Source organism: Clytia hemisphaerica, unplaced genomic scaffold (assembly GCF_902728285.1).
Source record: "Clytia hemisphaerica strain Z4C2 unplaced genomic scaffold, Clytia hemisphaerica genome assembly, whole genome shotgun sequence".
NCBI lineage: Eukaryota > Metazoa > Cnidaria > Hydrozoa > Leptothecata > Clytiidae > Clytia > Clytia hemisphaerica.
Window position 1 is genome coordinate 972,342 of NW_027104356.1, and position 14,769 is coordinate 987,110.

The 14,769-nt window shown below is 33.9% G+C and overlaps 1 protein-coding gene across 2 annotated transcripts in view; it reads left to right on the forward strand.

The window, feature by feature from the left end:
- Positions 1-14,769, forward strand: part of LOC136818171 (histone demethylase UTY-like) — a 30,670-nt gene that overhangs the window by 1,097 nt on the left and 14,804 nt on the right. For both annotated transcript variants that reach the window (XM_067074531.1, XM_067074532.1), the window contains exons 2-16: positions 5,053-5,114; positions 5,471-5,552; positions 6,026-6,134; positions 6,489-6,538; positions 6,670-6,728; positions 6,881-7,001; positions 7,564-7,618; positions 7,757-7,885; positions 8,130-8,256; positions 8,451-8,681; positions 8,909-8,949; positions 9,163-9,247; positions 10,530-10,608; positions 10,846-11,712; positions 11,846-11,951. In XM_067074531.1, the coding sequence (XP_066930632.1) occupies positions 5,053-5,114; positions 5,471-5,552; positions 6,026-6,134; positions 6,489-6,538; positions 6,670-6,728; positions 6,881-7,001; positions 7,564-7,618; positions 7,757-7,885; positions 8,130-8,256; positions 8,451-8,681; positions 8,909-8,949; positions 9,163-9,247; positions 10,530-10,608; positions 10,846-11,712; positions 11,846-11,951 (2,203 nt within the window). The remainder of the gene's footprint in view (positions 1-5,052; positions 5,115-5,470; positions 5,553-6,025; positions 6,135-6,488; positions 6,539-6,669; positions 6,729-6,880; positions 7,002-7,563; positions 7,619-7,756; positions 7,886-8,129; positions 8,257-8,450; positions 8,682-8,908; positions 8,950-9,162; positions 9,248-10,529; positions 10,609-10,845; positions 11,713-11,845; positions 11,952-14,769) is intronic.

Below are 14,769 nucleotides of genomic sequence, written 5' to 3' on the forward strand. Positions count from 1 at the left end.
AAGAATCGCCTCCTTACACCACGCCAGCAAGAAATAATTTTTTGAAGCACCAAAATCGCGCCAAAAATGGCGGATGAAATCTAGTCTTCCGTGTGGCGGGGTGTGGGGAGTTTTGCCGGTGCGGTCTGAAAATCGGCCCGATGACTGTTAAACTTTAGCTTATCGCTAATGAGCTGGAAATGATAGCTAAAAACAAATTTCACCACTAGAAAGCTGAAATCCTCAGCTTTCAGATGGTGTATGGTGCTTAAATGAAAAAATCCGCAATCTTGTTAAAAAATCGCAATTTCTTCTTACTTTTCGAAATTCCAGACGGCCTGTAGATTTTCAAATAAAGCAGGTTGTGATAGATTGTAGTCTAATCTTACCCTGGGTTTACTAAAAAAACCGCGATTGAAAAGATGAACCAGCTCAATAGCGACAGCCATTTGTTTCAATGTGGGTCGAGAATTTTCCGGTGCCGTGGTCAGCGCTAAATCGCGTTTTCACCTTGACGTCGAAAAACATGAATATCTTTGGAAAGAAAATAGATACCTTGATGCAGTTTTTTTTACTTGTTTCCCTGATAATTCCTGATTGATTTAAAAAAAGAATGAACACATTTGGATGATTTAAAGGTAAGTACTAATGCCTTGAAGTTCATTTTTGTAAATTCTTCCTCGTTCCGTGCAAAAAATCCCGACGAGTGCGCACCCTACGTATGCCGTGATATCCAGCCGAAGACTGGATAACAAAACAGAGGCTAGGGACGCCTTGAGCGCCCCCCTGTGGATCCAGGGCTAGCCCTGGTGGGGGGGGGGGCAAAGTCCACATAAGCTGAGCATATTCATGTCTTAACTAGCACTTTAAAACGATTAAAATTGAATGAATTTATAGAATTTATCAATGAACAAAATGAACGAATTCCTTAAAAGTCCTCTCAAAACTAACTGTTAAATTTAACTTGAACTCATATTCAAATAACAAATTAAAAAACTTTATAAAATGATGTAAAAAAAGAACTGCAGCCAAATGATTAAAAACTCCACCAGAATTATATAAAATTTTTCAAAAGACACTCAAAAGAGTGGGATTTTTCAAAAAGCTGAGCAAACTTTGTCTCAACTGGCACTTTTTAAAAATCAGCTAAAGTTGAATGCATACCTAGAATTTGCCAATGATCAAGTTGATTAAATTACTGGAAAATTAAAAGTTGTCTCCTTTATTGAAGATAAAGAATAATTTCAATTTCATCTTCAATACTGGAGAAGGGTGATAGATATAGTAAGTAAGTCTGCGACCGCAGTCGGAGGCGACCCGAAGGCTCCTCTTTCGATAGCTAGTGATATATAAAACTCTATTAAAATAATCAACTGTTGCTGTGATAACTGAGTAAACTCTAACTATGGGTTTCATTCATTTTAATCCTTTTAATGGGTTTCAAAAGGGGAAGAAACACTTATAAAGTGTTTTATATGGTTAAATTTGATCTTTTACTTTTTTCTTGTAAAAGAATTATAATAAACTTAAAATTTTCTTTCAAATTGAGTTTTTAAAACTCAATTTGAATTGAGTTTAATGCCACCGTCTAACGGGGGCATTTGGGTACTTGGAAAAATCACTGCCAGTGCACGAACGAACGCCCTAAAAGAGGTTCGGTGAAATGGTGGCCAAATTGCCATCCCATGTTTTGTCAGGTAGTCCCAAGTTAGAGCAGTTAGAGGGGTCTTTGACAAAAAACTTTCAAATTTTTTATCGGCATTCAGCCGATAAGGGGGTAGGGGGTCCAACTACATACCGATAAAAAAAACAAGTATTGGGACGAAAATCTGTTCATCCAATTTCTTTCTGATTTCGTCCACAAACTCCACTGAAAGCATACAAATTTCACTTGTTTTCACCTTCGCGCACAAATTAGCAACTTTAAAAGTACAGTTTTTAATTTGTTTTGATAAAAAACCCTTTTTTCATTGGCCAGCGTGCTGCTGTTTCTTTCGAAATGTTGCAACTTCATTGCGTCTTTATAACTTTCGTTTTGATTAACAATATCAATGCGGGTATGAACAAACTCAATGTTGGTGCAAATACATAGACAAAAATTCAACGATGATTGAAAGGCGACATCAACTCAATGGCGGACATGATTGGAAAAAATTGTGTTTTTTTCCTTATTGGCGGCAGCAAATGATGTGAACACGCTACGCTACTCAGGTAGACTTTAACACTGCAAAAGGAACAACTCTTTGCCACAAGAAACACATAATTTTTTGTGTTAAGAAATTCTTAGTCTCAATCTTCTTGCAAAATTCATTTTAAAATCTTTCTTCCAAAATTTCTGAAAATAAAATTTTTTCTTATGGTGCTTTTATTAGTGTTTTTGAAATTGTTATTAACATTGTTATTATTTATTGTTTAAATTTTTATTAGTATATCCGGGAATAGTACATATGTACCCTTTGGATTAATTTATAGAAATAGAAATAGATCGTGCGTATTTGTGCAAGCGTCTGAACACAGATATCCACGGAAAATTGCAAGATCTGTCGTCGACACTTGGTAACTTTGACATGTCAATCAATCGCGCACGCTGGAAATAAGTCTCTAAAAACAACAACACAGAAACAACAATGGTGTCAAGATGTGAGCAGCAAGCGTTGTGTGATTAAAATTGTTAATTACTCTTCTTCAAAATATGTACTTTTGAAATGCTTTAAAAATACAGTTGGTTGTGATTATGGGATGGTAAAAGTTTCTTTGATAAACTTAATTGAAGTATCAAAAAAAATTGTTGTCAAAGTGATTTAACAGTTGGTGAAAATACAGGCCAGATATCAAAAATCCCATGTTTTGACTAATTGTCCCAAGTTAGAGCCATTGGCGGTAAAAGTTTGTCTTGAAAAATTTTGGCCAATAAGAGCAAGGGGGAGGGGGGTCTGAAGCTTATCAGCCTAATGCCGATAAAAAGTTCAAAAGTTTTTTGACGAAGACCCCTTGCCGTAAGCTGATTTAATTCTGACATCCTCATTGGTTGAAATTTAAAAAAGAATCCAGTAAGGGTAAACAATGAGAAAAAGAGCCCACTTTGTTTTTTTCAGTCAAAATTTCAAACAAAAATGTCAAACTAAGTTTAATGGAAAGCCCTTATCCTCAGAAAAAAATGAGGGGTTGCTTATCTTTCAATCATTAATAGTTTTTCAGATATTCCATTTTGAAGTTCCATTTTTTGGAAATTTCCGTACAAGAACCTCCTGCCATCTTATAACATCTCCATGGCACTGAAATCAAAAGTGTTTCACAAAAAAAATTGTGCGGAAAGCTTGGGGCGAGAACGTTTTTCAGTGTTGGTAGAACTTCGATATTGCTTGGTTAGAAAAAGCTATACATGTTTTCTTTTCGTTTTACAGAATCAACAAGCCATCAACATTGATAAATTCTACACATTTCCTCATCAGAAATTTTTTAAATATCTGCTATTATGACTTTCTTGAAGCTGTTCTGAAATTAACTAATCAGGTCATGTATCGCAATTCCTATGGGAGTTCTTTTCTAAGATTTGTGAAATAGCCAAAGTCAGCAAAAAACTTTTGAGGTTTGAGGAAAAAACAGAACTGCCATCAGTTGTTTTTTATTTAGCAATATATTTAAATTTACACTATAAAATGCTTAAATGAATGATTTGATAATATTCGGTATGTATATTATTTGTATTTCTCAGAAAATAAACACTTACAAAATGAGATGGTTTATTATTGTAACAAAACACCCCGTATTTGGATCATTCTATCATTGGCACAAAATAAGGCAGAAACTAAGTAGCACCAAATTATGAAAGGTTGAGACAGGCCCTGGAATACAGTAGGAAATGCCTGATGTGCAGTTGTATTTTTCTACATATTCTGTACGTTTAAACTGGTAAAAGTAAAGAAATCGTAACAAAAAGCAAATTTTTAATCTACCGTATCTTTGAAAGACTTTAGATATGCACTGATATCTTTGAGGCTATAAAATTGGATTACTGGGAAAGCCTTAGTGAAAGTTTCAAAAAAATTTGTTGTTGCTGCAAAAAGATATAGAAATCCTGAAAATGTTATTTTTGTGACTTACTAAAACCCACGAGTAAACCACTCCAGGCCAAAAGTTTGTATGAAAAAAGTCAGAAGGCAGCTAAAAGTGCTTCCAAACCCAGATTACTGTAGATGCTAGAGATGTATGGGGAAAATTTTGGAGACTCAATTTGATTTTTTCTAATTCCCTACAAAAAGTTCTCCAATTCTACTGTAAATCAGCTTTCTAATGTATTTGAAAAAAAATTTATTAGATTTCGAAATCTGCTCCCCACAGAGTTAATGTTTTTTGGTGGTCAATTTTCGCTTAGTGGTCTACTTTAGATATCAAGGTGAGATTTTCAGGGTCTTATTTTCTTGTATGATATATCATTTGGTAAAACATTTCAGCAAAATCTAAGAGGGTAAGCTATCATTCCCTGAAAGAACTCTTTGAGTCGTAAATCTTATGTTAAAGTAGGTTTTCCCCAATTGAAAGTAGGTTTTTTCCCCAGTTGAATGTGTATTAGTAGTTACTATTGTATAGTCACTGCAATAGTTACTCTGAAGACCAAAACTTTAAAATTACTTTATCAAAAAACAGTTAGTGACTAAAGTACTTAGAGTTTTATAGGAATTGATCAATGGATCCTATGAAAGTACTGATGAAAAAAACACTTTTGAATTTGAATTTGAATTTTCTACCTAAATAGAGGCTTATTTTCACATTTTTCAGTAGATTACTTTTTGGAATGTTAATAAAAAAAGAATGGTTTTCATTTCAGTCAAAAACAACTGGAAACGTTCAATTTTATTTTCTGCCATCCCTTGTTTTTTTTAACTCAACCTTCTCCTATTTATTTGTATTTTTATTAAAACATATAGCAAATTCAATGTATGATAGATCAAGACTTATTATTAAAATTGACTAAAAATATTTGTCAATTGTCAATTATTGGAAATACTTTTCCTCATCAAAATGACTTGTAATGGAGTTAAGATTCAAATATGTATTATTTCTTACTTACAGGTTGAAGTTGAATCTTTACCACTGAGTGAAAATGAAAAACAACTTCTTCAAAATTATGACAGGTATTTCTGAAGAAGTGATAGTTATTTTGGTTGGTTTAGATTAGAATTCTCATTTAAAAATAACTTTATTATTTATATTTGGATTTTAAAACAAGTAGCCTGCCTGTACCGGAGACCAACATTTGATTTTTACTTGCAGTAGTTAACTTGGTAAGTGAACGAACCTTCACCCAATGTCATGTGAGGGGAATTATGTAGTCAGTCTAAGGTCATGACACATAATTGTGTTAACACAGTTGAGGGAATGGGTCAAATAGCCTGCTGTTACTAAACCAAATAGATGAATCTTCCTGTTCATTTCTTTTAAGTTTGAGAGATGCCTGGAATGAGAATGAATTCTTTTTTTCTCTTTCCAGCCGTTTATTTGGATTTCTACAATTGCTTTCACCAATCAATGCTTCACCATCTGCGCTAACTCACAAAGCTCTTCTGAAAAAGGTAGGTAGAAAACTGAAAGCACAATATTTCATAAACAGCTTTTTTTAATGTAGCTCATTACAAAAATTTTTATATCCTTGTTGTGTTTTCATTTCCTAATCACTTTTGAAAATGAAAGTAATTAATTTGTGGATGTGTAATTCATTCATGATGAAGCACTCCATTAATTTCCTAAATTGCTAAACAAATTACATTATTACGAGGGTTGAAAAGGAATTTAAAAACAATTTACAGCGACCCCACTCACCTGCCCTACTTGATTTTATTCAAAAGTAGTTTCTTGTATTGGTAACATTATTTTGATTGAGTGAAAAGAAGCATGGACTTCACAATAAAATTATCAAAACAAAAGTGGATAGCCCTAACTGTGAGTTTTGATTTTGAATACAACAATAAAATATTTCATGAAATTTAAAGACCAGTAACAAAAAAAGGAATTTCTCATGCTGTATTCATTATTTTCTTCATTCTAGGGAATACATCACCTTGTTGGGCAGCTCAAAGCTGAAGGGAAAAGTGTTGAGCCATCTGTTTTCTGCAAACTTGGGCATTATCATATTCTTCAAGAGGAATACGGAAACGGTTTGTTGACTTACTCTTTACCTGATCTGTGCTGGAAAGGCTTGAATAGTCCTGAATCTGAATAACCTTTAGAAATCTTAGCCTGGAAACCTTCATGTCATCATGAAAAGGAGAGGGCCCTCCTTCTGCTCTATGAAAAGATAAATCCCCTGTTGTTTGTGAGATCTTTGTTAGTTTTTTAAACCATTTACTAACCTTTTAAAACACTGAATTAACCTTGAGAATCAAGAAGTTTTGTCTTTTGAAAAATCTATTTTAGGACCTATTTTCAGGCTTACCTTGCCAACTATGATAAACTGCCTAGAACCATGATTTGTATTACTATTTTACATTATTTACTTGTGTTAATTACAGCTATGTCTGCCTATCAAAAATACTTTGGTCTATCGGAAGAATATTTCAAGGTTAGTAAATAAAGTGCTCTCAGAAAATCTATTTTTCATGGACTAATTTTGGTGTTGTAAATTGTAATTGTAATTGATTTTCTTATACTCAATCAGGAAATATTAATATAAACTTTTTTCCTGTTTTAAAGGATGCTCCGTTTCTTTATGGGCTTGGCCTGGTTTATTTCCACTTCAAAGCATACCAGTGGTAAGCAACTAATTAATTGATTTCTTTTTAATCACTTTCGTTTTTGTCTTTTTTTTCCTCATCATGATGCAACTTGTCACTTTGATAGGAGTGACGTAATCAATTAACGTGAACATGGTTTGTTATTGTTTTTAAATATTGTTGATTTTCAGGTCAATCAAAGCTTTTCAGCAATTGCTTTATGTAGAGCCAAGTTTTGCCAGAGCTAATGAGGTTCATCTGAGATTGGGTCTTATGTTCAAATCAATCAATAACTTTGAAGCAAGTTTAAAGGTAACCTCATTTTTGTGCAGTAAAGAATGCAAATTCTTATGCCTTTTCCTGTCACCATAATCTCAAAGACAGGAGATAGGTGGTAAGTTTCTGTTTTTAAAACAGTGCAAGGTAAAAGCATTGCACAATGAAAGGAGGACATGGGTTTGCAGTATTCCTAGACTCAATATCTCCAAGGCGTAATGGTTTTGCAGTCCTGGCAATTGGCTGCAGCATATGTTGCGGTAAAAGCCACAGTAAATAAGGTTACCCAATCCAATATTATAAGAATTATATATATTAATGATTACATAAACAAGGAATTTTTGAAAATAGTAATTTCTTAAAATTCAATTAACAAAAAAATGTTGCGGTTAAATGCTGTCTTGCGTCGGTAAAATTGATAAAGAGTATTTTGCAACAGCAAAAAAAAATGCTGAGACATAAATAATTGAACTGCCAGGATTGTTCTTGAAAGTATCATTGTGTTAGTACATTAAAATTGCCTGTAATGCTCTTATAGTTTTTGAAGATTAATCATGAAAGTCATTGATTAACTAGGTATTAATGATTATTTTTACAGCATTTTCAATTGGCGTTGTTGGATTCCAGTCCTTGTTCACTTTCTAAAGTTGAAAGTAAGTTCAAATGCATTCTATTGATTTATACATTTTACACAATGTGTAACATAACTATAATAAACTTAATATTCAATACATTTTTATGATTGTAAATTGTATGTTTCAAAGTTTGTCTAACACTATTTGAATTTTCAGTACAATTTCACATCGCACATCTCTTTGAAATACAATCTAAATATGACTTGGCAAAGGAGGCATATCAAGCAATCATTTCAGTTCAAGGCATGCCATCAAATATTCTCTCTGCTGCTTGGCGACAACTTGGTAAGCTAAGTATTAATCAATCTTTTACTCTATGGAAAAATGGTTCCTTTGATTATCATAAAGACAAGTTTTTCTTTTGTCGTTATTTTCAAAAAGCCTTAAACGTTTTTAAAATCTTACAATCAACTTAAAGTTATCCTCTTCCAATAAGGTATTATTTTATTTTGACTTTTAATTATTATTTTTCACATGGATTGGCTTATTAAGGCAATAGAAAGTTCTATCTGAAAACTTCTCTTATCAGGCTGGATGCACCATTCACATCATCAACTTGGTGAGAAGACAAAGCGCATTCAGGAAGCAATACATTGTTTAGAACGCTCACTGGAACTTGACGAGAGTAGTGGCTCCTCGTGGTACTTTCTTGGGAGGTTTGTTTTTCTTTGATACTACTAAAATTGTAAAAACAATTTTGCATAACTTTTTCTGATATATCTATGGTCACACTACAAGCTTAAATGTTCATTTAATCTATACCAGCCGGCACTTCATTTTCTTCAAACCTGTTCTAATGTTTTTGAAATTATATATCAATTTCTAAATTTTGAATTATCATACACATTAGATGTTATGCACAACTTGGAAAGATTCATGATGCTTTCACAGCGTATAGAAATGCTATTGAAAAAGCAGAAGCAAATGCAGACACTTGGTGTTCTATTGGTGTTCTTTATCAACAACAAAATCAACCAATGGATGCATTACAAGCGTATATTTGTGCCGTACAACTTGATAGCAACCATGTAGCTGCTTGGACAGATCTTGGTGTTTTGTATGAGACAGCTGGTAGATTTGAGTGAGTCAGGGTGTATATTTTTATGATTTTGGGTGTTTTTTAAAGTTTTGGAATTTCAGAAAGTTTATTCCAGAGAGTGCGGCTATTCATGGATGGCTGTTTGGCAACCTATGGCCGTATATCTAGTTGATCTAACGCTGACACCTCTGCTCTCAGTTACTTATCAGATAACCTAAGCTACCTGTCAAGCTACCTGGAAGTAACCTTTTTCTCCTTAATATTTTCAGAGATTCCATGATATGTTACAAAAATGCACTAAAAGCTTGTGGTGAGTCTTTATATTATATCTAAGGAGGGACTATTTATATTACGAAAAACTTTGTTTTTACTTTTAGAAGTAAGGACCTATTTATTGAACAACCTGTATATACAAAATTCCTTTCATCAGATTACTATCCAAGAGATTAAATCACAAATTGTTGGCTTGCTAAATTTAGTCACACAAAATTGATCCAATGAATTTTCATTTCTTTTTCCAAAGGCACCTCAAACATTGGGCTTGAAACAAGAATGAGAATTTTAAAAGAGAAGATGGCAAGTCCTATGGTTGCAGAAGTGAACAAGACGTGAGCTCCATAATGTTATTATTTGCTTTGGCTTCCATTTAGTCAGGTCCTTTTCATTCAACTCAATCCATTTAAACATAACATCACTAGCTGTAACTTATAAAAACCTTGACTTATGCTTTCAAACTTTTACTTGCTTCAACCTCTCAACTGGGAAAAAATTGGAAATGTTCAACATTTCATCATTTTTTATATGACTTACTTGATACCCAAAATCACCTCGTATCCCAGGGGGGGGGGGTCAGTGTACCAGAAGGTGGCATGTATCCTGGGGTGGGTGGGTGTTTGAGAAAAAAATTTGTCATGTACTACCTGTGTACTATAATTGGGAAGTTGGGTCCAAAATCGATTTTGATTTTTACTACCTGTGTACCAAAATAGGGGTGTTGGGTCCAAAATCGATGTTAACAGTATGGAAACAAAAAGGTTCAGAAATTATCTGCTAAAATAGAAATGTAAAGTTGTTCTATTATAAATTGATCAAGCCAAGTTTGTCTAAGATCATTCTTCCAAACTTCTTGGAATGAATTGAAATCCTACCAGATCCCACTGAAATGAAGTCGAGTCAATCGAGTCAATGTAAACATTTGAACATTCGAATTCAAACATTCAAACATTAGAGGTGCCAACTCTCACGCATTGGGTGTGAAACTTATGCATTTCCACATGGTCTCACGCAATTTTTGAAAAGTTCGATTTCTCACGCATTTTGGATTTTTGAGAAAAATTTTCCTGTTTTTCCGATTTTTGGAAAAAAGTTTTCCGATTTCCAGATTTTCCAAAAAAAGTTTCCCCGATTTCCCAAATTTAGGAAAAATGTTTACCCGATTTTTGGAAAAAAGTTTCTCTATTTTCCGGATTTTTGGAAAGATTTCCCAATTTCCGATTTAAGAAAATTGGAAAAACTGGTTTTCGGATTTTACTTCGAAATTTTTATCTCACGCAAAATGAACATTTCAAGTTGGCAGGTCTGGCTAATTTGGGGCTTTTTTCCAGGTAGTACCCGGTAGTAAATGGGGGGTATGGGGTGGTTTTGGTTTTTTTCCAGGTACTACCGGGTAGTAAATAGGGGGTATGGTGTACTTCAGGGGTGGGTGGGTGTCAAGTTTTGAAAAATACCTTGTACACATACAAGCCACCTTCTAGTACACTGACCCCCCCCCTGCGTATCCATCCTTTTTTGTTACCTATATACCCAGTACTTATTTATCGTCTCTGTTTTTATCAATATCCATGCCTCCATTTTCATCCATTGTTATTTTTAATTTTTTTCTTCATTTAGTCTTCCAGGTATTGAAGCAGCTTGGAAACTTCCTATTCCAGCTGAACTCACCGCCAGAACAGTTGTCCTTGTGCAACAGGTATTGTGATTTACTTTTTGTTCACAGCAAGATGATATTTACATTGGTAACCTAATACAAGATATTTAAAAAGAAAGTATAAAAGGTTATGTATTAAATCATGATTTAAAAGGAAACTTAAAGGATTTTGATATAAGTTTCTTTTTGGACCCACCATAACTTACAGTACAAAGTACGGGATTTTTTATATATTCTGCTTTCATCCCGATCAATCCTTATTTAAAATTTTAATTTCAGGCAAGACTAAATCAACAGATGGTATTGCAAGGGAAGAATGGAGAAAATTTACAAAAGACCAAAGAAAATATAAACCTTTCAGAAATCAATTCTCAAAATGCACTAAAAGATAATTCTGATGTACCAATGACTGATATACAGCTAGATAAACAGATTCTTGATACACTTGATAACACAACTAACCCAACCATGGATTTGAATATCGATAGCAATATTTTTGAATCGGTAGCACCAGTAGCAGATGTAGATATGTCTTTACCAACATCAGGAATGAACTTAGATCATCAACTAGAAAGCACTGGTATCGATGAAACTCACCCAGAAACTAGTGGTTTATCATGGAACCATAACTCCCTTTCAATAAACGATGAATCAGAATTTATGAATCCTTTAATGAAAGCAGACACTAACTTGAATCAAATGAACACTTCAGAATCTAATATACAAACACCTCTTACGGTACCATCTGATAGCAAACTCATGTCTACTAATAATGATTTGTCAGAAGTCATTACACCATCCACATCGTTAGGATTACCTTTAGTCTCACCCGTTGAGAACATATCAAAAGATGCTCCTCTTGCAGAAACTTCTTCACTAGAACTCCCTGAGAAAGAAGAACCAAAACCCACTTCACCTGTAGACAGCAAAACTGAACCAGAAGTTCCTTCAGTTTTGAGTCCAGTAGAGCAAGCAACGAAACCTGACCAACCTGCAAAATCGCCAGCACCAATCCCTCCTCTTACAAGCGGTTATGAATTGCCAAAGATTTGTTTACTTTTAAATGAAAATGAAGTCCCAAGTTTACCGCCTAGGCCTCCTCAAGTGCCTGTAACACAGTTATATCCTCCTACACCTAGCATAACTGTAAGTCATTTATTTTTGCTCTATTCTTATTTACTAAAGTATTTTGTTTCATCTATATAGTATAGTAAATTGTTCTACAACTTTTCAATTCATTAATTTCACTTTCAAAATGCTGTTTATTCTAATTTTTAAGGTTCAAGACAGACGTGAAGCCATGTCACCTGCACTTCGGAACTTCTGCTATGATAAACGAAACCCTGTAACAGTAGTTAAAGGCTTGTGCAAGGCACTCAAGCTAGGTAAGATTGTATTCAAACAATTATTGTTTATTAATTTCGCCTAGCGAAAGTATTACGATAGCCTTTCTGTGTGCGTGCGTGGCGAGAAAATTTTTCGGGCGAAATAATGGCGTGTGGGCGTTTTTTTCGGGCGTTCTGTTTTCCGTGAGCACGTGATCAAAACAATCTGTTTAGCCAATCAATGCTCACAATCCCACATCCGGGTAGTTTTTTTTATCAAATGTGCCAAATATGGTAGAAGGCTGCTAACATTAAATCTTCCAGTCAGTTTACTGCCAGTCCAGTCGTGTTGTGTCCACAGCTGTTAACGTGAGATCAACTTATTCAAAATTACTTTAAATTAAAGAAGAAATAGTAAGTATTTACTTTCATATTTGCATAGCAGCTCTGCTCCTCAGAACTGTTCAAAGCCTGTTTTGCCCCTTCATATTCATTCATTAACTGCACTGAATTTGATTGTGGCATTTTTTTTCTTTTTTGCTTTTTTTTTTGCCCTTCGGATTTATGCACTACGGGCCACTAAATCTGATTGAGGCCTTTTTTCCCTTCAGGTTCATGCACTACGGGCCACTGAATTCTGTTGAGGCATCAGCTGTGTACGTATCGACCAGCTTTAAAGAAACTCACTTGCATTGTCAGTGATTACAATACCAAGCTGCATTGTCAGCTTTTACAAATATCTTATTTAGATACCTTAGAAAATATTTGAGTCTCAGAGAGATTTAGATATAGTTTTTTAGTTTTGAAATGATATCCATTGAATCATACCGTGCGTTGATAGGAGGCTTTGCCTACACAGCTCAGAGAAATGTGAAGTCAATTTCTAAGTCCATTTTTATCGGCTCCAAATTTTCTAAAAACACTTTTTCTCGATTATTGAAACCCGTTAGATTCATAGCACTTTTTACACTTTTATTTTTTGCAATCCCTAAGTCTTACGAAATAGTCGAAATTCAAACACCTCTTGACCTTATGCATTTTTCGAAGAATGGAATGTTTGTTCAGTATCCAAATAATGCAGGGTATAATTTACCAGAGCCAGTTCTTATTACTTTTAAAGTCAACTATTACTATTGTCAGGTGATATAGAACTTAATCCAGGTCCACCACAGGAAGAGATAAAAAGTATTCAAGGTTCATTTCATCAAGGAAATTCAAAGTTTGGCGAGACTGCTGGTATACAATGTTCATCCAATTGTTTTTTTGCCATTTGCTATGCACAGCTCAGAAAATTATCACTTTGGAAGACTCATGATTTGGATTATGTTTTGAATCAAGGGGATCTAAATTTTAAAAATCTTGGCATCACTAGACAATCACCATTAATTGAAGAATTCCAGAAAGTTATTGCAGTTGGAAATAGTATCTGTTCACTAGATTTCAACATCGTTGAAGGATATTTTGAGAACGAAGGTATTTCAGTTAATTTTGTCAATGAAGAACTTTTGTTGCAGCATTCTGGTGCAGTCTTAGTAATAGCTGGAAATTGTTTAGGTGTGCTCCATTACAATGAAAAATATTTTGTATTTGATTCCCATAGTAGAGATGTAAAGGGCCATCAAGTTCCTGGTGAAATCGGTACGTCAGTACTTTTGCAGTTTGAAAATATTACTAAAATAAAAAATTACATAAGATCTGAGTATAAGGCAAATTTGTTTAATGTCATTTATTTGAAAACCAATTTTCACTCATACGAAAATACCAAAAAAGTGATTTCAAAAGAGGTATTATGTTGGCAAAAAAAAGCGTCGCGCAAAAGAAGGTTTGAAGAACTTAGAGGTAGCGAAAAACACGAAAACACCAAAAAGAAAAGAAGCGCAAAGCTGCAAAATCTTCACGTGAATTAAATAAAGGATCAGAAAAACATGAACACGAAAAAGAAAATAGGCGCAAGGCTGCAAAATCTTTTCGCGAAATTATATAAAGGATCAGAAAAACATGAACACGAAAAAGAAAATAGGCGCAAGGCTGCAAAATCTTTTCGCGAATTATATAAAGGATCAGAAAAACATGAACACGAAAAAGAAAATAAGCGCAAGGCTGCAAAATCCACTTACATTAACAACAAGAAACTTAATTCAGGAAAAAGGGTCAAAAACTTCAGGCAGAAAAAACAGGATGGTCCTTCTTACATCTGTGTGATGTGTCACCGCAGTATGTTTAAAAAATCTGTGTTTGGTTTTGATGAACAAAAGTACTCATTAATCAACTTTGAAGAAATAGAAAATTTTAATCCTGTAACCTCGTTCGATGGTAATTTCTACGTATGCACAACCTGTCATGGAAAATTAACAAAGGGAGAAATCCCATGTCAGTCTGTTACTAACAAGCTTCAAATTTTTGATCTCCCAGATAATCTAAATGATATACGAAAACTGGAAAGAATTTTAGTGGCTCAAAGAATTTTATTTTCTAAAGTCATGATAATGCGTAAAGGAGAATTCCCTAAATTACAAGGTGCAATATGCAATGTTCCCATTGAAACACCAGGTATATGCAAAGTACTTCCTAGAGGAAGTGATAGTAGTGGGGTAATAAATGTTGAATTAAAAAGAAAGATATCCTACAAAAACCCAGTTATTTCGCAGCAAGTCAGACGACAAAAAGTTTTTGAAACTTTGGACTTTTTAGTGAATAATAATCCTTTGTATCACGATATACATATTGATATGTCAATCATCGACCAAGTAACTAATGATGAATATGTTGAAAGGGTTTTATCTAATAATGGTTCTGTATCAAGCGCTTCTTCCAATGATATAAGATTTGTAGATGATACAACAGTTACTTTAATTAAGCCTTTTGAAGAGCAATTTGA